The 27089-nt window shown below is 48.2% G+C and overlaps 2 protein-coding genes across 2 annotated transcripts in view; one reads left to right on the plus strand and one right to left on the minus strand.

The window, feature by feature from the left end:
• The window catches only part of KCNB1 (potassium voltage-gated channel subfamily B member 1), a 118401-nt gene extending 113900 nt beyond the window's left edge, over positions 1-4501 (plus strand). Inside the window, exon 4 of the transcript XR_014795268.1 lies at positions 4299-4501. The gene's annotated coding sequence lies outside the window, so the exon portion shown is untranslated. The remainder of the gene's footprint in view (positions 1-4298) is intronic.
• LOC311624217 (somatomedin-B and thrombospondin type-1 domain-containing protein-like) lies at positions 3034-25288 on the minus strand (the record flags this gene model as incomplete). Its single annotated transcript, XM_084887129.1, has 5 exons — positions 3034-3478; positions 9671-9847; positions 12885-12963; positions 16746-16940; positions 25042-25288. 5 exons carry the CDS (start codon positions 25286-25288, stop codon positions 3361-3363), a joined length of 816 nt encoding a protein of 271 aa, XP_084743255.1. The 3' UTR covers positions 3034-3360.
• Positions 25289-27089: the final 1801 nt, after the last annotated feature.

Raw genomic sequence — 27089 nt, forward strand, 5'->3', positions numbered from 1 at the left:
GGAACCTGGGGAGGCCGCCGCAGCCCCGAGAAGGGCCCGTGGTATTTCTGAATCACGGTGCCATCCGCCCTGGCGTGGCTCCACTCCAGCGATCCAATTACTAAATGCAGCCGCATTCTTTAAAAATGTCTTTCCTCTTATGTAATGCAATAGTGACAAACGCCAAACAGATGGTGCTGTGACAAGCTTTTTAAAAGTTGATTAGGAGCTCGTCTTTCAGAATTAATGTATGGGCATTTAAATGAGCTTCAGCTGGCCGCAGAGCTCCACCAAGATCAGTCACTGGATGAACTCATTGGCCGTGCTCACCTCCTCCCAGCCGGGGTTTGACATGAGTGACAGGTGGTCACGTCGACTTGTGAGCCACAGTAAGAAGATACCTGGTTTGGGTGGGATGGAGAAATGCCTTGGGCCTCACAAAAGCCCAAAACGCTGGAGCCTTTACAATCTATTACCAAGACTGTTTTTCCCCCAAAACTTTTACACGGTCTCCGAGAGAACGGACCATCTCACGCTCCTACAGGGGGATGGGTTAGTCACAAACCATGTCAGATGTTGCTGTCAGGGAGCTGTTTCCTCACCCCGCCCCACCCCCTTTCTCGGTGTTCAGGGATGAGATCATTTCATTGGGAGCCGATTATAGATGGAGATGTACAGAGAAACCTCCCTGGAGCCCTCCGCTCCCATCATCACAGGCTGTGTCAGGCCAGGATGGGCAGGAACAGGAGGCTGGATGTCCGGTCCCGAGTTCAATCCCAGGGTTTGTGAAGGCCATGCATTCCTAAGCCATCGCGTGGATCTGTTACGCTCTAAAAAGCGTGTGCTACAGAGCCAGGGCAATTCAGGCACTCACAACCTGCTTGGAAAGACAGGGCAAACACAGATAAAATGGTTTCCTCATAAAACAGCCTCCTACGGCCAACACAAGGGTAGGTACAGAGGCAGGGAGAGCTGGCTCCCTGGGAACCTGGCCTGGATGTGAGTTGGGCAGCCACTCGCTGGCCTCCTGGCTGATCTGCACCTCTCTCTCCTCTTCACGCCTCAGCATCTCGCCCCAGACCAACACACACAGATGCTGCCGCAAAGCTTACCCAGTGACTCATTCACTCTCAGAGCGGGGGAACAGGCCGTGATTCCCAGAAGCGCCCAGAGTCCTGGTTTAGGAAGGAGGATGGAAAAGCAGCAACATTTGGGCCAGTTCCTGCCCAGCCCCCAGGACAGCTGAAAGATGCACCTTTCCCCCAACTCCATTCTCTGTGCTCCTGGGTCCAAAGGCCTGTCTCCCAGACTGAGAGGAGAAACTGAGCTGGCACACTCCTAGCAGGTACGGGAGTCACGACTCCCCAAAAGCTCTGTATCCATCACAGTGGTGCTTCCCCAAGTGGCAAGTGGGGAACTTGATTTGAGATGGTTTTACACCAACCCAAGATGGGACATTAAATAATAGACCACAAGATGGTTTACAACAGCATTGAGTATACTGAAAAGGGACTGAATGGTAGTACCCTTTAAATGAGTAAATGGTATGGTATATAAATTGTATCTCAATAAAGCTGTTAAAATATATATTAACAGATGGGAGCAGGCTGGAGGAAGTCATGGGAGGGAAAGGGAGGCATATGTAATACTTTTAACAATACAGAATCTATAATAATAAGAGCATAATATGCTAATTAGACCATACAGCTGAACAACCTTCTGAATGTCCTCCCAGATGAAGCCACGGTGGTAGGGGCCAAAGCAGAAGCAGTTAGGGGTGATCAGGCAGGCAGGTGAGCAGTTAGGGATGATCAGGCAGGCAGGCAAGTGGTTAGGGGTGATCAGGCAGGCAGGCAGAGTTGTTAGGGGTGATCAGGCAGGCAAGTGAGCAGTTAGGGATGATCAGGCAGGCAGGCAAGTGGTTAGGGGCAATCAGGCAGGCAAGAAAAGTGGTTAAGGGTAATCAGGCAGGCAGACCAGCAGTTAGGAGCCAGTGGTCCCAGATTGTGAGAGGGATGTCCGAGGGGTCCCAGATTACGAGAGGGTGTAGGCTGGGCTAAGGGACACCCCTCCCCCACTCCATGCATGAATTTCATGCAGCAAGCCTCTAATTATAGTTGACTCCCAAGGGGAAAAAATTAGTCCCTTTTCGAGTCTTGTAACTTCTAATTTGTTAGGGATCCAAGTCTCCGTTAGATACCAATGGGTCCTTACTATCTCTCACACACACATGCAAATTTCTTGTTTGAACAGAAGAGAGCAGGTTTTGTGCTCAGCTCCTTGGACAGGCAACAATGCCTAGCCATTCTTGTTTAGTTTCTATGGTGTTCATTTTTCTAATTGCCTTCCAACTTTAGCATAATAATTAGATCATTCATCTATTCGTTCATTTATTCAACAAATATTTATTGAACATTATTTCATACCAGACACTGTTCTAGGCACAGGGGACAGCGCAGGAAATAAGGCAGACTTAAACCCTGCCCCCGGGGTGCTGATGCACTACTAGTGTAGGGAATCTTAGCAGTAGATGTAGCTCATGGGTTTCAAACCCCCACTGTGCCTCTCACTAACTGGATGACCTCAGGCAAGTGGTCTGACGTCTCTGTGCCTCCATTTCCTCACATGTAAAATGGGGGTATAATCGTACCTGACTCCTGATCAACGAGTCAATATTATGAAAAGAGCCAGAACAGCGCTTGGCACTCTGTAGATACCTAGCAACAACCGTGGACTGCTGTTATTTATTTTCATTTCTAGTTTGATAAAACATTCCTCTTTCAACACATGTATTTAGGCTGCCTTTTAAAATGAATTTATTTTAGCCGAAACCGGTTTGGCTCAGTGGATAGATAGAGCGTCGGTCTGCGGACTGAAAGGTCCCAGGTTCGATTCCGGTCAAGGGCATGTACGTTGGTTGTGGGCACATCCCCAGTAGGGGGTGTGCAAGAGGCAGCTGATCGATGATTCTCTCTCATAGATGTTTCTAATTCTCTATCTCTCTCTTCCTCTCTGTAAAAATTCAATAAAATATATTTTAAAAAATGAATTTATTTTAGTGGGGAACATAGAGAGGAGTGGCGAGTCTGTAACAAGTATACAGGTAAGGAGGACAGGGCAAAAGCCACAAGTGTGTGTGTAGGAGATGGCGTTTGGGAAGCCGGGAACTACAGGGAGATGTTAGCAAGGCTCTGGCTAGTTGGCCCCGAGGAGAAACATAAAGCTCTTTTCAATGTCAACATAAGGACAGGCTTATTCCTTCAGTCTCATATTTGCAGGCTTCTCCCCTCTCCCTGGCCCTGTGGAATCCAAGCTCCGGGACGGAAGGTTCCCTGGGAGGCCTTAGGAAGGAGGGGCCTGGATGGCTGGGGGGCCGAGACGCTAGATGAAGACGAGGCTGTGGACCTCGGGGCAGGAGCAGTCCGGGAGCTGCCCACGCCTCTCCCACGTCCCTCGGCACCGGGGGTGGCCGGCCGCTTGCCACAGCAACAGCTGGTTCCTGCAAGAGACGGGCTTGGCTCAGTGGCATTGAATCTCTAGGCTCCGGGACGTTTGCTGTGGGGGCCCCTTCCTCCATGCAAAAAAAATATTCTAAGTCCTAGTTTACAGCGGCATTGTATAAAGATGGACATAATGCAGCTGGGTTCAGTATTAGATTTCTTGGTTATTTATCTTTTTTCCTTCTGATTTTAAAAGAAATTTTTCATGTTTTAAATTTTTCTGGATCCTAAAAGTGGGCAGGCACTGGGCACTATGTCTGCTGTGCCTGATGGAGAATGGCCCTGAGCCGGCCACAGTGCCCAACCCAGAGGCCCTGTGGGCAAGCCAGACTCACTTCTTAGAGTATGGGGAGGTGGCAAGCCAGGAAAGTTGCTTAACCTCCCTGTGACCCTTTTCAACACAGTGGAGTCATTAAGGACACAGGCTCTGCCATGGCTAGTGTGCTAAGCAGTTAGAGTGCCATCCCGTGCACCGAAGGGTCACAGGTTCGATTCCCAGTCTGGGCACATACCTGGGTTATGGGTTTAATCTTTGGTTGGCGCACATGTGTGAGGCAATCGATTAATATTTCTCTCTCTCCATCTCCCTTCCTCTCTCTCTTCTCTCTAGAGTAGGGGTGTCGAACTCAATCAGAGAAGGGGCCAAAATCTAAAATCCAGCCTAAATCGCAGGCCGAATGGTTTACTGAACAGTCATAAACTGACAATGTCATAAACTGACAGCGGAGTGCAGTGATGACAGCGCGGTGCGAGCCACATTGCAAGGCCTGGCGGGCTGGATTTGGCCCGCAGGCCTTGTGTTTGACACAGGTGCTCTAGAGTCAAAGAAAGACATATCCTCTGGTGAAGATTAGAACACACACACACACACACACACACACACACACAGGCCCTGGTATCAAGGAGTGTCATGACCCAGCTCCTAGGAGTCTCCACCATGGCTTCAATGGACAAGAGATATCCATAATCTCCGCCTCTCTGAAGTTTGGAAGGTTCTGTGTAATGCTGTGTGCAGAGAAAATAAAAATAAATGACAGCCTTAGCCTGTTTTGCTCAGTGGATAGCGCATTGGCCTGTGGACTGAAGGGTTCCAGGTTTGATTCTGGTCAAGGGCACGTACCTCGATTGCAGGCTTAATCCCTAGCCCTGGTCAAGGTGCATGCATGAGGCAACCAATCCATGTGTCTCTCTCACGTCAATGTTTCTGTCTCTCACCCTCCCTTCCACTCTCTAAAAATCAACAGAAAAAATATCCTCGATGAAGATTAAAAAAAAAAAAAATGATCGAACAATAATAACTAACCATGTAAGCTACAAGAATGAAAGCTCTACTGCTACAAGGCAGCCACATGAATGAACCTTGCAAGCCTCTGAGCGAGCTAAAGGAGCCGATTCCAAAAGGCACATGGCTGCATTATTTCATGAATGTAAACTTTGGGGGGGAAACACTTTAGTGTTTAGGGATCTGCACTGAGGAGAGCTATTGAGAGAACTGTACAATGGCTTGCCATGAAAGTCAGGACGATGCTTTCCTTTATGGTTAGGAGCAGTGTGGGGGGCTGGGAGGGTGGTCAGGTTCTGTTTCTTGCCTAGAGACTACCCACATGTGTCTCCTTTCCAAACATTTATTTACCTGTTCATATATGTGTTAGCCAATTCTTCATGGGCATACTTCAAATCTTTTTAAAAATGCAAAGATAGCCCTGACTGGTTTGGCTCAGTGGATAGAGCATCGGCCTGTAGACTGAAGGGTCCCAGGTTCGATTCTGGTCAAGGGCATATACCTTGGTTGTGGGCACATCCCCAGTAGGGGGGTATTCAGGAGGCAGCTGATCGATGTTTCTCTCTCAATGATGTTCCTAACTATCTCTCTTACTGTAAAAAAAATCAGTAAAATATATTTTTTTAATGCAAAAATAATGACAATAGTAGCAAATACTGGTGGAGTGCCTATTCAGTGCTGGGCACTGTCCTGAGCTTCTAAGCACAGCGCCTGGCACGCAATAGGGGCTTCACAAATGATGGCATAGAAAGTGACTATGATTGTTGGCATCCTCATGGTACACAATGGAGCTAATGTCTCCTGTCTCAAAAGGGTTTGGGGCCTGAATGATGTAAAGCGCCTACCTGGTGCCCAGCACCCCTCCAGGTGCGTGACCACGGCACGTGTTCCTTCTGCTTGTCCCAAACTCAGAGACACTTCTCAGGCTAAATAAACCCTCCTAAAAATCCCCAACTGACAGGCTAATCCCTCCCGGCCCGGGCCCTTTGCAAGCCTGCCCTCACCAGCTGCCCACAGAAAGAATCCGGCTGACAGCTCCTCTCTGTCCTCACTTTGATCCCCCTCCTCTGCCAGTCCTGCCTGGTGAGCTCATGCCCCAATCAGACCTCCCATCACCTGTTGCGAGCCTGGGTATGGTGGGAATGGAGAGAGGCGGCTCTCCCTGGCACGGCCCTGGCTCTGCTTTCCATTCCTGCCCCTTCCTGGTGGAGCCAAGGTTCCTGCGACCCTCATCTCAGCCTCACCAAAGTGCCATGCCCCACATCCTGAAATATTTGCTTCCAAAAGGAGAAATTGGGGATTAACCCGAGTGTTTGGGCTAGAAAGGCTTATCCAAAGATGGGTGAATAAGCCAAGGCTCTCAGAAGTGAGCATCTAGCCCAAAGAACACGTCTCTAACGGTAGAATCTCAGGTCTACGTGGAGGGAGATTAGAGCGGGGTGGGCAGAGTGGGCCTCTTTAGAATGTGATAATATTGTTTGCCAATTGATTTACTGGGCACCTACTATGTGCCACGTTCATTATGTCCTTTACATCTCATTTTCACAAAGTAGGTATTCTATCCATTGTATGTTAGACATGACAGCAGCAGCTTCTGCGTCTAAGTATCGATGAGGGGCCAGGTGCTGTGCAAAGGGCAGGGGATCCTTCCCACAGCTCCCGTGGTGGGACCGTCAGGGTCAGGTGGAGGGCTGGCCCAGAGTCACACAGCCAGGAAGGGCCAGAGACGGGGTTTGAGCCTGGATCTGTGTGGTCTCAATGCCTCTTGTTCTGGTACATGTGTCTGTAACACCCTACTTGTCACTGGCATTTCCTGCTCAGTTTTAAAAGGAAAGAAATTCTCTTTGAAATGAGAGAACTGCCGAAACCTGTTTGGCTCAGTGGATAGAGCGTTGGCCTGCAGACTGAAAGGTCCCAGGTTCGATTCCGGTCAAGGGCATGTACCTTGGTTGTGGGCACACCCAGTAGGGGGTGTGCAGGAGGCAGCTGATCGATGTTTCTAACTCTCTATCCCTCTCTCATCCTCTCTGTGAAAAATCAATAAAATATATTTGAGAAAAAAAAATATATATATATATTTTTTTTTTTTCTCAAATATATTTTATACAGAGAGGAAGGGAGAGAGATAGAGAGTTAGAAACATCGATGAGAGAGAGTCATCGATCAGCTGCCTCTTGCACACCCCCTACTGGGGATATGCCCGCAACCAAGGTACATGCCCTTGACCGGAATCGAACCCGGGACCCTTCAGTCCCCAAGTCGACGCTCTATCCATTGAGCCAAACCAGTCCTGGATGAAAAAATATATTTAAAAAAAAAAAAAAAAAGAAATGGGAGAACTCCCTGGACAGACAGATCGCAGAAGGTGCTCTCATTCCTACAATATAATCATCTCTGCACTGGAAAAGCACTGTCAGGGGAAACAGTCTTGAACTTGGCTTAGGGATCTGAATGGTCTAAGTTTAAATCCCACTTCTACTACCTGCTAGGTGTGTGACCGTACACATCTCTTTGCACCTAAGGATCCAAAAAGTATCCATTTTGGGTTCTCGGAATGTTTCAATGGCCTATTGTGCGTTAATGTGTCCTTACCTCCTCACATGCTCCCCCTCTCTCAATCCACCCAGGCCGCAGTGGCGTCTCACTCCCCCCTTAGGGCCTTGACCTTGCCGTTCCCTCTGCCTGGAACACCTTCCCCCAACTATCCTCATGGCTCCCTCCCTCATTTCCTTCAGACCTCTGTTCAAATGTCACCTCCTCAGTGTCTCCTTCCTCGAAAAGGAACCACCCCCAGAACTTCCTCCTCATTCTGCTTTCTTTTCCTAACACGTGTCCCATGTGACAGTTTACAAATTGACCTGCCTAATGTCTGTTTCCTCACAGCAATACATTGTCTCCATAAGAAAAGGGACCACGTCTGCCTTGTCCACTGCACCTCCCCAGTGCCCCGAACATTGCCTGGTGCATGCTCAATGGTAAGTGCTCGACAAATATTGAATGAATGAATGAATGAAAATAAAGAGCTTAGAGTAATGCTTAGCACGTAGTAAGCATTCAATAAATGTTAGCTGCTATTGGGTCGGCAGCTAAGTAATTGCGGGTTTTACACATATATGGCTTCAGTTGAATTTTTAGTTTGCAGACGTAGTACAAATGTAAAACACATTTTGTTATTTGATAGTTGGCTATTCAGCTGTTAATCAGTAAAAAAAGTTTTTTGATCTGTTTTGTAGTTTTCGTTTGGCGTTCGTTGAAAAATGGAAAATCAAAAGGAACATTTTCGTCATATTTTGCTTTTTTATTTCCGCAAAGGGAAAACGCATCGCAAGCTCATAAAAAGTTATGTGCTGTTTATGGTGACGAAGCCTTAAAAGAACGGCAGTGTCAAAATTGGTTTGCCAAATTTCGTTCTGGTGATTTTTCACTCAAAGATGAAAAACGCTCTGGTCGTCCAGTTGAAGTTGATGACGCCCTAATCAAAGCAATAATCAATTCGGACTGTCACAGTACAACATGTGAGATTGCAGAGAAGCTTCATGTATCACATACATGCATTGAAAATCACTTAAAACAACTTAGCTATGTTCAAAAACTCAATACATGGGTTCCTCATGAAATTAAAGAATCACAGTTAACGCAACGCATTAGCAGCTGCGATTTGCTAAAGAAACGTAATGAAAATGATCCATTTTTAAAACGACTGATAACTGGCGATGAAAAATGGGTTGTTTACAACAATATCAAGCAGAAAAGATCGTGGAGCAGGCCAGGTGAACCAACTCAAACAACATCAAAAGCTGATATTCATCAAAAGAAGGTTTTGTTATCAGTTTGGTGGGATTACAAAGGAATTGTCTACTTTGAACTCTTACCACCCAACCGAACGATCAATTCTGATGTCTACATTGAACAACTAACGAAATTAAACAATGCAGTTGAAGAAAAGCGGCCCGAATTGACAAATCGAAAAGGTGTTGTATTCCATCATGACAATGCAAGGCCACACACATCTTTGGTCACTCGGCAAAAATTAATGGAGCTTGGTTGGGATGTTTTGCCACATCCACCATATAGTCCTGACCTTGCACCATCTGATTACTTTTTGTTTCGATCTTTACAAAACTCCTTGAATGGTAAAAATTTCAATAATGATGATGATGTCAAATCGTACCTGATTCAGTTTTTTGCTAATAAAAACCAGAAGTTTTTTGAACGTGGGATTATGATGCTGCCTGAAAGATGGCAAAAGGTCATTGATCAAAATGGGCAATACATTACAGAATAAAGTTATTTAGTTCCATGAAAAAATTGTCTTTGATTTTCTTTTTAAAATCCGCAATTACTTAGTTGCCGACCCAATATTATAATTAGTATGTTAAGTGCTTCCTCAGATACCTGTTCTGGTGGGAAGCGGTCTAGGGGGCTGATATAATCCAAATCTAGGTCAAATCCTGCTGTGTGACCTTGGCTAAAGCACACTGCCTCTCTGAGCCTTGGTTTCCTCGTCTGTAATATGAGAGGAACCAAACTTGCCTTTTAAGGGGATTTTGAGGATTCCACAGTTATGCCAACTCCCTTTTCTTGAGCTCTTTCCGGCTGCCAGGAGACATGCTAAGTCCGTGGCTTGCACAGTCTTGCGTAACCTTCACCATTGCTCCATGGGGAGTTCATCTTACTATCTGCATTTTCAGGAAATTGGAGTTCAGGAAAGACATGAGATTCGCCCTGGGTCACAGAACTGCAAGTGGCAGGGCTGCTCCTCCTCAGACACTGAGACCAGGACCTTCCGGGGCCCCGCCCTGACCAGGCAGCAGCAGCACCTTGCTCCAGCGGTACCATCACCGCTCACGCAGCAGAGAAGCCCTGCGCTCTGCAGTCACACTTCCCATGCCCCAGTCCCACTGCTCACTCTCTGGCCCCGCCGCCGTCCCCGTAGCAACGCCGGCTCCTGGCATCCTGGGCAGGCCACTCACACCTGACACAGACCAGGTGACCCTGGGTCAGATACTTCGTCCACTGGGCATGGGGCGCCCTCACCTGCCGGCAGCTCCCTGGAATGGGCCCCAGCTGGAACTGGACACAGTACCTGCAGCCACACAGGGAGACACCATCCCAGGCCCCTGTGAGCATTGATGGAGCACCTGCAGTGCGCCTGGCCCTGTGGAGGCCTCGGCTGACACAATTTCTCTCTGAGACAGTAATCTTGGGGGCAGCCCAATCTGCAAAAACAGAGTGCGTTCAACAAGAGGCGTGGCTCCTGCTCTTTGAAGTTAACCTCACTGAGGGCCATGGCCAGGGCCTCTTCCAAGCACTGTCCCCAAAAGACTCTATGGTTTCTTTCTCATCTGTCCCCTCACTTAGAATGTCAGCCCCACAAAGGCAGAAATCTCTGCTTGTTCTGTTCACCATAGTGTCCAACTCCAAGAACAGTACTGGCTTATAAAAATGTGCTGAATGGCCAAAACCGGTTTGGCTCAGTGGATAGAGCGTCGGCCTGCGGACTGAAGGGTCCCAGGTTCGATTCCGGTCAAGGGCATGTACCTGGGTTGCAGGCACATCCTCGGTGGGGGGTGTGCAGAAGGCAGCTGATTGATGTTTCTCTCTCATCTATGTTTCTGACTCTCTATCCCTCTCCTTCCTCTATGTAAGAAATCAATAAAATATTCTTTTAAATGTGCTGAATGAATCATTTGGTCCAATGAAATAAGGAAACCCTGTGAGGCAGGTGTTGCCCCAGTTTACAGATTAGGAAACTGAGGATCAGAGAGTTAACTTGTCTACAGTCAGTCACAGCTAATAAGAAGTTGCACCTAAAATAGAACCAACAATAAACCCCAAAAGCCTAAATTGACATCCCTAACCACTCTGTTTCATTTTACCAAGTATCCTATTTTATAGAAGAGATTCTCCATGAGAATTATTTAAAAGGGAAACTTCCCATTATGGGGTATTTGAAGCAAGAGCCAATTTGCCAAAATTTTGCCTCTACCCAACTTTTCTACAAATGGCAGTAAATGGCACCCCCTGCTGGAGGAGATGCAGTTCATCAAGGACTCGGGGGAGACTGTGTGGGGCTAATGCCCCCTGGCGGCTGCAGCCTTTGGGAGGCCTCAGGAGGAGACCGTTTTCTCCTAGGACCTGTCCCTCTCTCTCTGAGCTGCTCCCAGAACTCTTCAGGAATCTGTCCCTTCCTAGAAGCCTGTGATAAGTGAAACGCTTTCTCTGCCCTTTCTGTAGTTGATTTGAGGAATTCTTGCCCTCACCCTGTTTGGTCTCGGAGGGGCAATCAATCTGGGTGGCTGGTCCTGGCTGCCCACACCTGCCACTAGCTTGGGCAGTTGATTAAAGCTGGCCAATCAGAGTTCCCATCCTCCGGGCCACAGTGATTGGTTCGAGGATGGGCTGGATTCAAGCAGAACCAATCAAATTCTCCTCCAGAAATAACACACTAAGACTGGAGGGAGGGACCTGGCATTGCTAAGCTGAGAGGATGTTGGACTGCTTGTTCCCACATTGGCCACTGCACAGAGAATATTAGAGAGAGAGAGAGAATGAACATGAGAGTGAGTCCTGACAACACTATTTGACCTCATGATTGAAGTAACACTATTTCAAAACTTCCTTCCCAGGTATAAAAACCAGTAGTACCCCTTTCCACTTGAGCCAGCGTGAGCTGAGTTTCTGTCACCTGCAACGAAAGGCACCCTAACTAATATAGCTCCCTCTCCATCTCCATTGCCCCTGCTTTTGTTCAGACCTTATTCTTTCCATTGAGATTTGTTGAGTACCTGCCATGTGCCAGGCAGTATCCTGAAGCTTGACCTCATCACACCATCCCCATCCCACTGGTCTGCCTCCAGTCTTTGCAATCCACTCCTTACAGGTACAGGGCTATCACCCTGGTCCAACCACCTTCGTCTCTCACCTAGACCAGTAGCTGGTAAACTCAAACAGAACCAACTATCACCAGTACAACGATTAAAATTTCTTTTGAGCCGAAGCCGGTTTGGCTCAGTGGTAGAGCGTCGGTCTGCGGAGTGAAAGGTCCCGGGTTCGATTCTGGCCAAGGGCATGTACATTGGTTGCGGGCACATCCCCAGTAGGGGGTGTGCAAGAGGCAGCTGGTCGATGTTTCTCTCTCATTGACGTTTCTGGCTATCTATCTCCCTTCCTCTCTGTAAAAAATCAATAAAATATATTATTAAAAAAAATTTCTTTTGAGAGCCAAATTTTTTTAATTTAAACTTCTTCTAATGCCATTTCTTCAAAATAGACTCACCCAGGCTGTGGTATTTTGTGGAAGAGCCACACTCAAGGGGTCAAAGAGCCACATGTGGCTCATGAGCCGCAGTTTGCCAACCGCTGGCCTAGACCTTTGCCTCCCTAATGGTCTCCTGACCCCCTTCTTGCCTCTCTCCAAATATCATTCCAAGGGATCCTGTGACAAACTCAAGGGAGATCATGTCACTCCTCTGATCAAAACCTTCCATGACTCGCGTCTCATGAGAAAGTGTCCAACTTCTCACCACAGCCGACAGGCCCGTGGGATGTATTTCTGACCTTGTTTCCTGCACTCTCCTTCTCCCTGCATCCAGCCACACTGTCTGGCTGATCCTGAACACACCAGGCATGCCCTGCCCAGGGACCTTTGCACTTTCTGGTCTCTTTTGCGGACCTGCTCTTCCTCTAGAAAGCCTCCTCCAGATCTTAGTTCAAATGTCTCCTCAGTGAGGAGGCCAGCGGCACGCCCACCCTCTTCCCTGCCTCATTTCTCTGCATAGCACTCCGCACCATGGACAGGCTATTTGTTTATTGCCTGTCTCCTCCAACTAGACTGTCCACTCCATGAAGACAAGTTTGTCTGTCCTTTTCTGCTTCTTGCTATAGCCCCAAGGCCTACCACAGTGCCTTTCATATAATGGGCACTCAATAAACATTGAGTGAGTGAATTAATTAATTCATTACTTAATTGTAATGGAGACCTATTATTAAGGACTTCAAAAGCATATTAATGAGCTTACAAATGTAACAGGACAAGAAATGGGGAGTCCACGTAAGAGAAAGACATGATGAAAATGTACACCAAGTTTAGTTTGACTTTGGGTTCATTTGTTTCAACTTACCCTAACATCTCCTGCCCCTTGGGGACACTTGGCTTTCTCCGTTCTTTCCCGTATCTGCCTGTGGTTATCAGAGCAGGGACTGCGGGCCAAGGAGAAAACAGTTAGGTAACTCAGCACGACCACAGGAAGCTGAGTTAGGTACTCCTAGCTTCTGAGTCACTTATATAGCAGCCCTGCAGAGACTATGGGATGCTGGAACTGGGTAAGTGGTCCCCACTAGTACCCTTTATACTAGAGGAAGGATCGTATTTATTTCTGAGACTCAGGGCCTAGCACAGTGAGTTGCATAGAGGGTCTCAAACGCTTTTTAAACGAATGATTTTTATAAATATATGAGTAAGTAAAAAGTAGATAAAAGAGTTAAAAACTGGTTGGATGGATGCATGCATGCATGGATGAATGGCTAAAATGATGGAATGAAGAATGGATGGATTATGGGTAAATAAATGGGAAGATGGGATAGAAAAAAGACAGATGATGGATGTAAAGAGGATGAATGGAGAGATGACAGATGGAGAGATGAATTAATAAAATAAATGGATGGAAAAATGGACACATGGATGGATGGATGGATGGATGGATGGATGGATGGATGGGGAGATGTGATAGATTAAATAGAGAAGGTAGCCGGAGACTGGGATGGCAGGACACACACAGGCTTTATTGGAGGGAAGAGTACCCCTGCCAGCTGCTTCCAGAGAGAGGGGCGGAAGAGAGTGAGGGCCGAGGTACAAGCACCCATAAGGATAGGGGATAGGGCTTAGGGCACTCAGCACATGCTGATTGGTGATTAGGGACCTAGGGACTTAGGAATCAGGGGCTTAGGGAATTTGGCAGATGCTGATTGGTGATTCAGAGATCGGGAATGTCTGGCCGCAGGTGGGGTTTACGTCTGTCCATCAACTGGAGGAAGGGAGGATCTATAAGTAAGGATGGAAGAAAGGAGGTACTGAGGGATGGATAGGTAAATGAATTAATAAGCTATTTTGTTGGGCCAGCTTCCAAGTCTCTTCCTTCCTAGAACAGACAGAAAACACAGAAAGAGAGAGGTTGGTGATTTGTTAGGGAAATAAAAAGTCCGAAGTAAGCTCCTACTCCTCCCCATTTCCTGAGTGATGGAGCTGAATCAAAAACTTGGTATTTCCCAGCTGGTGTGGCTCAGTGATTGAGCCTCAAACTATGAACCAGGAGATTACAGTTTGATTCCTGAGTTGCAGGCTCCATCCCCATAGGGGGATGTGCAAGAAGCAGCTGATCAATGATTCTCCCATCATTAATGTTCCTCTCCCTCTCCCTTCCTTTCTAAAATCAAAAAAATATGTATATTATATATATATATATATATATATATATATATATATATATATATTTTTTTTTTTTTTTTTTTTTTTTTTTTTTTTTAATGTTTGGTGTTGAACTAATGCTAGTGACCTAGAAAAGGCCCTCACTGGGACACTCCAAGCCCCTCCCCTGCTGCTGCCATGGAGACCCTTTATGGGCCTGGCCTTTGCCATAACACTCAATAAGAAATCTCCCTTCCTCTCTTTAAACATCCATGGTGCTTCTTTTGGTGTGGCCTAAGGAAGTGAGGAGAGCCCCAGAGAAGCCCAAGTTCTAGTCCCAGCTCTGCCTCTTATAGCTGAGTGATCTTGGTCAAGTGACTGCACCTGCTGAGCCCGTCTCCTCATTGGCAAAATGGGGAGAATACTAGGACCTATATCATATAGTTATTATCAGGATTACATAAGGTGACTTATGGTGAGCAATGTATCTTGGGCAAGTATTGTGTCTCCATGAGCCTTGGTTTCCCCTTCTAAAAAAATGAGAATAGTATCATTGGCCTCACAGAGTCAAGGAATATAGCTAAGTGCTTGGCGCATAGTAGGGGCAGTCAGGAAGGTCTTCCTGGGAAACTGACATCTGGGCAGAAAATAATAGGGAGGCAAGGTTAGATAAGGGTGTCGGGGAACAGGGAGAAAGATTTTAGGCAAAAGGAATGGCATTGCCACTGCCATCATCCCATTGCCACCACCCCAGTCCAGCCACCATCCTCTCTTGTATGCACCACTGCAGTCACCTCTTCCCTGGGCTCCCTGCTGCCCCCTGATCCACTGTCCCCTCAATGATCAGAATGAGCTTTTAAAATAGGCGGGGGGGGAGGGAGGGGGGGCAGCAGGCGTGGCTCAGTGGTTGAGCATCAACCTATGGACAAGGAAGTCACAGTTTGATTCCTGGTCAGGGCACATGCCCGGGTTGTGAGCTCGATTCCCCAAGAGGGAGTGTGCAGGAGGCAGCCAATCAATGATTCTCTCTCTCCCTCCCTCTCTTTTCCTCTCTGAAATCAGTAAATATATATTTTTAAAAAAAAACAAAATAAAAAGGGGCAAGGAAGCTTAGAATGAGGTTACAGGAGGCAAGAGTTTATGGCCCATGATGAGGCATTGGGTTTTACTCTAAGGGCACCGGTCGCTATTGGAGAATTGAAAGCAGGAGGGCGACACCAGGGTAGCGTTGGTGATGTCTTTGTTGTAGAATGACCTCTCCCCACCAGGCTGCAGCGTAGAGCCCTGCTGCCTCTTCTTCTCCTTCGGGAAAACCACTGCACCCTCTTTAGTCACTTTCTTCAGCTACAAAATTGGCATCACATATTTTGTTTTGTTTTGGTTTGGTTTGGGGAATTTTTTTTTTTTTTTTTTTTTTTTTTTTTTGTAGTGGCACAAAAACTTTTGTCCAGGTGTGCAATGTCGCTAACTTCTGTAGTTGTGTCTGTCCTACATCATTCAACCCAATTTTCCTTTGGAGAACACCCCTACCCTAATCTCACTCAAACAGGACTGACCCCCCTCCCAGCTTCAAAGGGAGCACATGCCCAGGCTTGGCCAATCAGTGTACTCTGTCGCTCTGGGCATATTGTTCGGTTCGGCAGTGGATACACAACCCAGGCCAAACCAATAAGATATCATCCCAGGACACCTGCTGAAAGTGTGAGGAAAGAGACCCTTTCTTCTAGCTGTTAGGTTGGAGGTAAGCCTGGGCTGTCAAAGACCCTCCCCAATTGGCCAGAGAATGAGACCAACTCAGAGGAAACAGAACTGAGAGACGGAGAAACCTGGCCACATTGCTTGAGCTCCTGGATCCAGCCATGAATGCATCCACTGGGATTTTAGTTACATGAGCCACACTTTTGTGGGTGGGTGTGTGTGTATACCTGACCATATATTGAGTTTTTTGGGGGTATTTGTTTTGGGGTGTGTGTGTGTGTGTGTGTGTGTGTGTGTGTGTGTGTTAATCTTTATTGTTGAAAGTATTACATATGTCACTTTTGTCCTCCCCGTTGATCTCTCCCAGCCTGCTGCCACCCCACCCAAGGCCTTCACCACCCTATTGTCTGTGTCCATGGGAGGCACACATTTTTGCTCAGGTCAGTTTAAGTTGGGTTTCCCGTCATGTGCATACAAAGCCCTGTTGGTTCAAACTGGGAGATAACCGGTTTGGCTCAGTGGATAGAGCGTCAGCCTGCAGACTGAAGTGTCCCCATTTCAATTCCGGTCAAGGGCATGTACCTTGGTTGTGGGCACATCCCCAGTAGGGGGTGTGCAAGAGGCAGCTGATGGATGTTTCTCTATCACTGATGTTTCTAACTCTCTCTCCCTTCCTCTCTATAAAAAAAAAAAAAATCAATAAAATATATATTTTTTAAAAAAAGAAAGAAAGAAGATGAGATGCCCAGAGCAAGTCAGAGCTTCTTACCTCAATCACAAAGTGAAAAGAGGGGATCAGGGCAAAGGAAGGCAAAGTCCTACCCCAAACGTGGACCCCACACAGGATCTGACAGTCACCCCTGGTGGCCACCCAACTCACACAAGGACTGCTGGCACTCCACTCCCTGGTGGCTCCGGTACTCCACGCAGCCGGCCTGCTCTTCCAAATGGGGGCAGGGAGCACCCCCATTCCTTGGCTCCTGCAGGACCTGTCTCCTGCGGACACGGTAGGAGACCTGACAGGGTTTGACGCAGCGACTCCAGCCACTCCACTCGGCCACAACGCAGGAGACAGCTGGAAGAGAAGGCAGAGTCTCCAGGGCAACGTGCATGACCGTGGGCTGACCTGGGGCCTGATCGCCACCTTCCCACAACCACACCCTCAGAAACACCATGCAAAGCTCTGGGATTCTTACAACCCTAAGCCCGTGCCTTCCTCGAAAGTTTCTCTATGGTAACTGTTTATACAACTACCTAAACTTAACATTCCCACGTTTTATTCATCCATCATCCTCCTGGCGATCATTTAAGTTGTTCTCATCACTCATTCCTTCAGTAAACATTTCTCTTTTTTTTTTTTTTTTTTATTAAATTATTATCTGTGTACATATACCATTGAGTAAACATTTCTTAAGCACTGAAAACTGGTTTCACCCCTTTGTGCCTCCATTTCTTCCTGTCAAAAGGAATAAAAGGTTTCAGCCCGGTTTGGCTCAGTGATAGAGCATCGGTCTGTGGATTGAAAGGTCCCAGGTTCGATTCCAGTCAGGGGCATGTATGTTGGTTGCGAGCACATCCCTGGTAGGGGGTGTGCAAGAGGCAGCTGGTCGATGTTTCCCTCTCATTGACGTTTCTAGCTCTCTATCTTTCTCCCTCCCTCTCTGTAAAAAATCAATAAAATATATATATATTTTTAAAAAGGAATAAAAGGAATATTCACCTGATAGAGCGTCAACCGGATACAACATATATGGGTCATACAGCACATGCTTCTGCACATAGCAAGTGCTCAGTAAGTACAGCTAATCCTCTGCTACAGCAACAGCATGGAGTGGAAAGCAGTCTCTTACCAGAGGTTGCTTCTGGTGACATACGTACATACAGTTTAAAAACCTGAAAAGCAGTGCTACACAGCGTTCAAGAATTCACACAGGTATTATATTTATACTAGAGGCCCAATGCACAAAATTCATGCAAGGGGCTCGGCCCCCTCCACGTGGCGGCTGCCTGTTCCTCAGCCCCCGCCGCCTCAACTTCGTCTGGAAGATCCTCTGGAAGGACGTCTGATCTAATTAGCATGTTATGCTTTTATTATTATAGATATCTATGTTGATCCTCATTATTTAAAATTCTGTATTTGTGACTTTGCCTGTTTGCTAAAATTTGCTTGTAACTCCCAAATCAACACTTGAGATGCTTTGCTGTCTTTCACACACAGTAAAAGTTCCCAGGCGCCCAAAGTACAGCTGATGTCAAACGAGACCCCATCTGCCTTCTGGGATGGAGGTGGCAGGGGGTGGTGCGATGCAGAGCAAGAAGCTCCGGTTCAGGGGCCAGTCGGATGGGGTGATCCCAACTCTCACATACACACAGTCACATGCACACACACACACACACACACACACACACACACACTCATGCACACACAGGGGGCTCCTACCATCAAACTTAAGTCACTCATTCCACAAATATTTACTGAGCGACTACTGTGAGCCGGAGATGTGGTGAACAGAGACAGGTGGGTCCTCATGAGAAGCCCTCACCAGCTCTGAGACACGTCCTAGTTCTGCAACATGAAAATGTAAGGCAAAGCACATCCTTGAATGAGGGAATGAGGTCACTGTGTTGGAAACACAGTGTTGCTTCTGGCACCTCAGGAAGTCACGTCCCCTTGCACAGATATCCACTTTTAGCAGAACTGAAATGCTCAGAGGGGGGAGCGAGAAGGGAGAAGGAAGAAGGAAGGAGGGAGGAATTGGGGGAAGGAGAGAGGGAGGAGGGAGGGAGGAGAGAGGAACGGAGAGGGAGGGGAGGGAGGAGGAGGGAGAAGAGAGGGAAAAGGGAGAGAGGAGGAAGGAAGGGGGAGGGAGAAAAGGTAAGAGGGAGGAAGAAGAGGGAGGGAGGAGAGAGGGAGGAAGGAAGGAGGGAGGAAGGGAGAAAATCAAGCGTGACAACCTAACAATCATGATTGCTTTCATTGTGCACCGAATAATGACATCAGAGAGTCACTGTGCAGAGCCAGGCCGTGGCATGTGATCCTCACAGCAATCTTAGGAGAGGGTGCTCTGGGGCCCCCTCTGTCCCGTGCCCGCTGGGAAGCGACTCCCTGAGCCCAGATGCCACGGGCCTCAGTGTATGGGGTGCTGGTAGGAAGCAGAGTGCGGCCCAGGTGTTTGTTGCCCACACACACACACCCCTTGACTCAGCCTGGCTCCTGGTGAGGGGGCACCTTCAGCCATGAATCCTGCTCTCACCAGGCTCCCATAGCACCATTTCCTCCTGTAGCCCGTTGTGAACAGAGCCCTTATCAAATTCTCTCCCACTTACTGTCCTGGGCACACCATCTGCCGCTTGCCAGGCCCCGGCTCCTTTATGTATGTGCACTATTGTCAGGTCACCTCATAGAAAAAGCACCCGGAGCTTAAGGGGTCAGAATACCTAAGCCAAGCCAAGGTGTTGGCATCAGACAAACCTGGATGCTCACAGGTTGGTGCAATGATGACTGCAAGGCACTGAGGAGACTGTAAAGGCTCGGAACAACGGTGATCTTTACATATTTATTTGACAACTATTTAGGGCCTGCTGTGTGCCAGGCACTGAGCTGGGTGCCAGGAACACAGATGAGCAAAGCAGAAAATGCCCCTTCCCTGGAGGAGCTGGAATTCTGCAGGAGAAACAGGCAACAAACAATACGACCTATGATGTAATTTCAACTAGTGCTCCATTCTCTGAGAAAAAACAAAGCAGAATGAGAACGGCAGGGGTGAGATGATGAGAAACTGTGTTAGATGAAGGGATCAAAGGGGGCAGGCCTCCAAGACAGAACATCTGAGGAGTTGACAGAGGAAACTGTGTAGGTATTTGGGGGCAGGGGGTTGGGAGAGATGAGTTATAAGCAGAGGAAACGGGCAGTGCAAAGGCCCTGGGGCAGGGTCAAGGTTGCATGTTGCAAAGACAGTGAGGAGGCCAGCCAGTGTGGCTGGAGCAGGAGAGACAGTGGTAGGAAGTGATGTCAGAGACGGAGAAGGCAGGGATAGCCTACAGGGCTTTGGTGACTATTACAGGAATCAAAGGGGAGTACCAAAGACCCACCATGACTCTCTGTCCTGCCCTGCCCTGCCCTGTCCCGCCTTGCCTGTCAGGCAGATGAGAGATTTGCAGAAAATTAGGCAGATGTCCCGTACACATCTGTCCATGTTGTTGGCATCTGTGAAGTCTCCAAGCAGCATGCTCATGTGATATCCCCAGGGAACTGTCGTCACACCTCCCCCAGGCCCACGGCTGCGACTCAGTACATCCGTGTGATTATTCATAGCTTGTCAGCCTCCGCCACTCGTGTTGGCTCCACGGAAGCACGGTCCTTGCTCCTTGCTGAATCCCAGCCCCAAGCACAGTATCTGGCACGGCACGTAGGTGCCCAGTAAATAATGAGTAAATGAATACTGAATGAGCAACGCTTGCCTCAGCAACAACAAAGGAAACATGACCACAGGTTGGCGTTGTAAGGAATACCACCAGGTGGCGGTGTTTCTTAAAGCAAAGCCCAGCCCTCCTTTTCCTGAGTAAAGGAGACATCCTAGCTTATCAGTGTAGTTAAAAAAGAGGGGGCAGAGGAGGGGGGAGGTTCAAAGGCTGCTCACACCACCCTAGAGACCCAGATAGCATCGTGCCAGCTGAGCCTGCTGGAGCCAGACTGAATTTCCCACAGTCCCCTGGGGTCCTTCTGCCCCACTCTAACATCAGGAAAATGCCTTTCTGGACGATCCAAACCCCACCTTCTTCTCTGAATCTCACTGCTCAGCCCCCTGACAGTCCATCCTCCTCACTGTTTGCCAAAAGGAGCTTCCTGGAATGCAGCTCTGACCTGTCACCGGAAGTCCTTGAGTGATTCCCGTATCCTATTGACCTGGCTCACAAAAGCTCTGTTTTTGACAGTGGATCATAAAGACCCCCACGGCTAGTGGTTAACATGTAAGTTGTTCCTGCAACACGCCCTCCATCCGTCACTCCCTCCTCCTTCTATTTAATGCCCCATACCCTTTTACTTCAAGTTCCTGTCAATGCACAGCCTCTCACTGCTCAGTGGCAGGCAGCTGTCACCTCTGCCCTCCCAGCCTCCTTACTGCCACCTCCTGGTAACAACACCCCAGTTTTTTTTTTGAAGAACCAATTGTCCCCACTCTCAGTCCACGCAGTTTGAATAGAGGAACCTCACCCCCTCATTCCTTTGACGGGGTTTGTGAGACAAACATGGCCAATGACCTATTCCTTCTCCTCTGCTCAGGAATTGACTGAATCAAGGATGAGCATCGAACCCAGACTGGGCCCATGAAAACCATCCCTAGGATTCTGGTTGGAACAAATGGGGAAAGAAAGCTCTCATTCCACTAGTTTGTGGTGGTCGGCAAACTCATTAGTCCACAGAGCCAAATATCAACAGTACAACAGTTGAAATTTCTTTTGAGAGCCAAATTTTTTAAACTTAAACTTCTTCTAACGCCACTTCTTCAAAATAGACTTGCCCAGGCCGTGGTATTTGTGGGAAAAGCCACACTCAAGGGGCCAAAGAGCCACATGTGGCTTGAGAGCCAAAGTTTGCCGACCACTGCACTAGGGACACCAGAGCTACTGGGTATTACCTTTGCTACCATTTGGTGATAGCATGCCTGAGAATGAAGCTGTCACAAGCAGAGCTGAAAGGTGGAAAGAGATAGAAATCCGATGCTATCCTTAGAGTCCCTGGATCCAGCCATGCCTGAAACCAGAATCCATGAACTGTTTCTGAGTTACCTGAGCTAATCAGTTCCCTTGTTAGCTTAAATCAATTTGAGTTATGTACAACCTTAGAGTAATGACTAGGGCAATGAATACAGAAGTGGGTAAATGGGAACATTGATCCTTACAGGGTTTGAGTGAGAATTAAAGGATATAAAATACAAGAAAACAGCCGAAGCCGGTTTGGCTCAGTGGTAGAGTGTCGGTCTGCAGACTGAAAGGTCCCAGGTTCGATTCCGGACAAGGGCATGTACGTTGGTTGCGGGCACATCTCCGGTAGGGGGTGTGCAAGAGGCAGCTGGTCGATGTTTCTCTCTCATCGACGTTTCTAGCTCTCTATCTCTCTCCCTTCCTCTCTGTAAAAAATCAATAAAATATATATTTTTTAAAAAATACAAGAAAACATTTGGTAATGAACTTGAGAAATATGAAGCAACGGTGTCCATCCTTTAAGGCCTTCCTAGTCACTCCATCCCCACCCTCTCCTTGCCTCCATTCCATCCTCACTGATTATTTCCAAGCCTCCTCTTGCTATTTTGCTCTGATTAAAATTCTTTCCCGACTACTCTGTCTTCCCAAAATATAAGCTGGAGGGGGATCAGAGCCCATCTCCCCAGCCCCATGGCTTCTCTCGTAGCAGGGCACACAGCAGATGGCCAGCGGTGTGACTGAACTGAATGTGGGCTCAAGTCTCCCTCCCCCTCCTGAGCAACCACATAGTGTTGTGGTCTGGAGCCAGACCACTGGGGTTCAAACCCCAGATCTGCTGCTTAATAGCTGTGCAACTCTGAGCAGGTCCCTACCTCTGTGTGCCTCAGTTCCTCATCTGTAAAATGGACATGAAAACAGTATTCCACAGGGTTTTTGTGAGGTTTAAAGGAGAGGGCACTTTGTAAGTACTAAGTAAATGTTAGGGTGTGTTATTTTTTGTTTGTTTTTGTTTTTAAATATATTTTATTGATTTTTTTACAGAAAGGAAGGGAGATGGATAGAGAGTTAGAAATATCGATCAGCTAGCTGCCTCCTGCACATCCCCTACTGGGGATGTACCCGAAACCAAGGTACATGCCCTTGTCTGGAATCGAACCTGGGACCGTTCAGTGCACAGTCTGATGCTCTATTCACTGAGCCACACTGGTCAGAGGTAGGGTGTGTTTTTTTAAGTCATCCTTAATATCTCTTTCTATCCCCAACAATTACTGCAGTCAGTCAACATTATCCCCTGAATCACTCATGAAAAAAAACATACTTCTCTCCATCCCTTGCCTCCTAACTAGCCACCATGCCCCCTCCTGCCCTGCTCCTCGGGGAGGTAGGAAACTGGACTTGTCCCTGATCTATTTATCAGACCTTGGCTCCATCCAGCCCAGACAAGCAGGCAGATCCCGGGTCTGCTGCCTTTCTGACACCTTCCCAAAGGAGCAGAACAAAGAGAGACTCAACACTTTGAGGCTCTCGGGCCCACCAGCCCAAGCTCTTTATACAATGGAAAGTGCCGGGGAACTGATAACATCGTGTGATACTGTGGACGAGGGTCAGACCGTGAGAAAGTATCACCGATCCCTCTGCCTTGTCTCCTTCCTAGCTCCCCACCCCCACCCCTGGGCTAAGGCAGGGACGCCCTTATGGGGCAGCCCCCCACTCGGAGTGACCCCATGGCTGTACCCACTCTGGCACTCTGAACAGAAAGCAGACACGTGCAAAAGTGTTCCCAAGTCAGTCCCTCTGCAAGTTTATTCTGGGGGAGTCTATGATTTGGGGAGATACAGCACCCCAAATTACTTTTTCCTCTCACTGTGGCCTGACTGTCCACCATTAGCCACTCAGACCAGGATCAGACCAGGTTCAACACCTACTGGAGCACCTTGGCTCTGCTCCCAGCCCAGCTTTTCTCGTCTGCCGAAGGGGGACATTACCACACGCAGAGACCCCAGAGCGCTGTGAGAAAGTAATCGGGTTTGATGAGACTCCCAGCTTAGCTCTTGGGCACAGACATGGTAAATGATCGGGAAATGTTGGGTGCCTTTAATTTTGAGTTTTTAAAAATTGTAAATTCTTGCCCTGGCTGATTTGGATCAATGGATAGAGCACCTGCCCACTGACCGAAGGGTCAGGGGCTCAATTCTGGACCAAGGACATGTACCTCAGCTGCAGATTTTCCAGCACAACAGGGGTGCGGGGGATAGAGGGGCAGCAAGTTGATGTGACACATTGAGGTTTCTCTCCTCCCCCCGCCCCCCACCTCCCTCACTTCCACTCTCTCTGGAAATCATTGGGGGGAGGGGGGAATATCCTCAGGTGAGGGTTTTTGTAAAATTGTAAATTCTTAAATTTTAAATGTAAATTCTTTTCCATGTAAATCCCTGAAGGACCACTGACATCTCAGGATAGAAGGGTCCAATTGCTATATCGCCTGACAAAACTGGGTCACATCCACTTTACAGAATGTAGATTTTTGTCTCCAGTGGGTGTAAAAAACTTACTCCTGGGATTTAAAGCAGACAGAATCCTCCCCACTAGCCCCTGATTTCAGAGCCCGGTGGGTACTGCCCAGGTGGGTCTGTAAGGAAATGCTCAGACGTTGGTCCCTTGGCCACTCCCAGCACCAGGACCCCTCAGCCGGCCTAACCAGGTTTTAGCCTGCTCCTCCACCCACCCGCCCCCAGTTCTCCCGCCCCCAGTTCCCCCGGTTCACCCAGCCCCCGGCCTTCTCAACACCCTCTCCACTTGCCATCTGCCCTGTGACGCCACCACCACCACCCCACTCCCAGTCTGCAATGCAGCTCGCGCACTCAATCCTCCCTTGCACCCCTCCGGGCCCCACGTCTCTTCTCCCCCCTTCCCCCACCCCCGCCCCGTTAGGGTTGCCAGATACAACACTGTACGCCCGCCTAGTTGGATTTGAATTTCAGAAAAATATAACCAATGGCTTTTAAAAGAAGTGTGACCTGTGCAATATATAGAACGTACTTATACAAAAACAAACAAACAAACAAAAAACGTATTGGTTATTTATCCGAAGTTCAAGTTTAACTGGGCCTCTGGTGTTTTTATTTGCTAAATCTGGCACCTACGCCAACCTCAGCGCCCTCTCCCACCTCATACCCCTCCAAGCCCCCAACTCGCCCATTTCCGTCCAGTGTCCGTCTCTCACCGGTGCCCCTCTTCCATGAGCCCCCCCGCCCCCATCGAGCCCCCTCCAAACCCGGCGCATAGTCCTTGCACCCCCTTCCCTGGCACAACCCTCAGCTCTCCAAGCATGCCTCTCCATGCCGCCCCCGAGACTCACACGCCCGGGTCAACGCCTCGCGCAACTTCCTCCACCGCACCCCCAAACTCCGCACCCCCAAACCCCCAAACTCCGCACCCCCACACCCGCTCCCCCGCGCCGCGCCGGGCACCTGGGCAGGCGCGCGCATAGTCGGCGCAGCAGTCCCGCGCCGCGCCGCACGCCTGGTCGCAGAAGCAGCGCGGGGGCCCGCGGGCGGCGCAGGCCGGGTCCCGGCCCGGGCAGCAGCGGCCCAGCGCGGAGCAGCCCTGCCCCGGGGGCCGGAGCGCGCCGGGCGGGCCTCTCGCCCAGGACACCGCGGCCGCTGCGGCCAGGAGGAGCGCCAGGGGCAGGACCCGACCTGCTTCGCCAGGGACCATCGCTGAGCTCAGACTGGGGGGCGGGCGCCGAGGGGGACCGACCCCAGCGTCCCGCCCCGTGTTGGGGCGGAGGCTCCCCTCCCGACCCCTCCCCTACCTGTCAGGAGACCGAGAGCCACCTCCCTTCCTCCCGCCCAAACTCTGCACAGCTAGCGGAGGTGAACTGCCAAGATGATGCCAACCACTTTGCAGGGTTCCCCCAGGTTCCAGAGGAATTGAGGTGACACAGAGATTCATCAAAGCGATATATTATAATATAAAACAACAATCTGTTGTTATAACAGCAACAGTAGTAGTCACTATACCTTAATTATAATAGCAATAACACCAGTAATAGACACCAATATTATCTATATATTTTTTAAAAATATATTTTATTGATTTTGTACAGAGAGGAAGGGAGAGAGATAGAGAGTTAGAAACATTAATGAAAGAGAGTCATTGATCAGCTGCCTCTTGCACACCCCCTACTGGGGATATACCCGCAACCAAGGTACATGCCCTTGACCGGAATCGAACCCTGGACCTTTCAGTCCCCAAGCCGACGCTCTATCCATCGAGCCAAGCTGGTTTCGGCCCAATATTATCTATATTAATAAAAGCATTATATACTAATTAGATGAGATGTCCTTCTGCACGTAGCTGGGGGCTGCGAGGGAAGACCAGGTCCGGGATGCCAGAGGGAAGCTGGTGCCGGCGGGGCGGGGGGGCAGGGAGGAAGGCCTACTCTTGCATAAAGTTTTGTGCATCGGGCCTCTAGTGTCTATAAAAACCCTGCGCTTGATGTTTATAGCAGCTTTGTTCATAATTGCCCAAACTTGAAAGCAACCAAGATGCACCTAAGTGAATGGATAAAATGTAGCGCATCCAGACAATGGAATTAATTCAGCACTAAAGAGGAATGAGCCATCAAGCCATGAACACATGGAAGAATCTTAAATGCATGTTATGAAGTGAAAGAATCTAATCTGCAAAGGCTACACACTGTGCAATTCCAGCTTAAAGCATTCTGGAAAAGGCAAAATCATGGAGACAGTAAAAAGATCAATGGTTTCCAGGGATTAAGAGGGAAGAAGGGAGGAACAGGTGGAGCACAGCTTTTTAGGGCAGAGAAACTATGCTGGTGCATATATGTCATTATACATTGTCCAAACCCATTGAATATACAACACTAGAGTGAACTTTAATGAAAACTATGGACTTTGAATCAGAATGTGTTCATGTAGGTTCATTGATTGTAAGAAATATTCTATTCTGGTGGAAGACAGGGGGTATATGGGAACTCAGCGCTTTCTCCTCAATTTTACTGTGAATCCAAAACTGTTCTTAAAAATGAAGTCTGTTTTTAAAAAGAAAGAAAAGATATCATTATTATAAATGCAAAGCTAATAATCCATATATTGGGTCGGCAACTAAGTAATTGCGGATTTTTTAAAGAAAATCAAAGACAATTTTTTCATGGAACTAAATAACTTTATTCTGTAATGTATTGCCCATTTTTATCAATGACCTTTTGCCATCTTTCAGGCAGCATCATAATCCCACGTTCAAAAAACTTCTGGTTTTTATTAGCAAAAAACTGAATCAGGTATGATTTGACATCATTATTGAAATTTTTACCATTCAAGGAGTTTTGTAAAGATCGAAACAAAAAGTAATCAGATGGTGCAAGGTCAGGACTATATGGTGGATGTGGCAAAACATCCCAACCAAGCTCCATTAATTTTTGCCGAGTGACCAAAGATGTGTGTGGCCTTGCATTGTCATGATGGAATACAACACCTTTTCGTTTTGTCAATTC

The sequence above is a fragment of the Pipistrellus hanaki genome, assembly GCF_964339955.1.
Source record: "Pipistrellus hanaki genome assembly, chromosome: 6".
Classification (NCBI taxonomy): domain Eukaryota; kingdom Metazoa; phylum Chordata; class Mammalia; order Chiroptera; family Vespertilionidae; genus Pipistrellus; species Pipistrellus hanaki.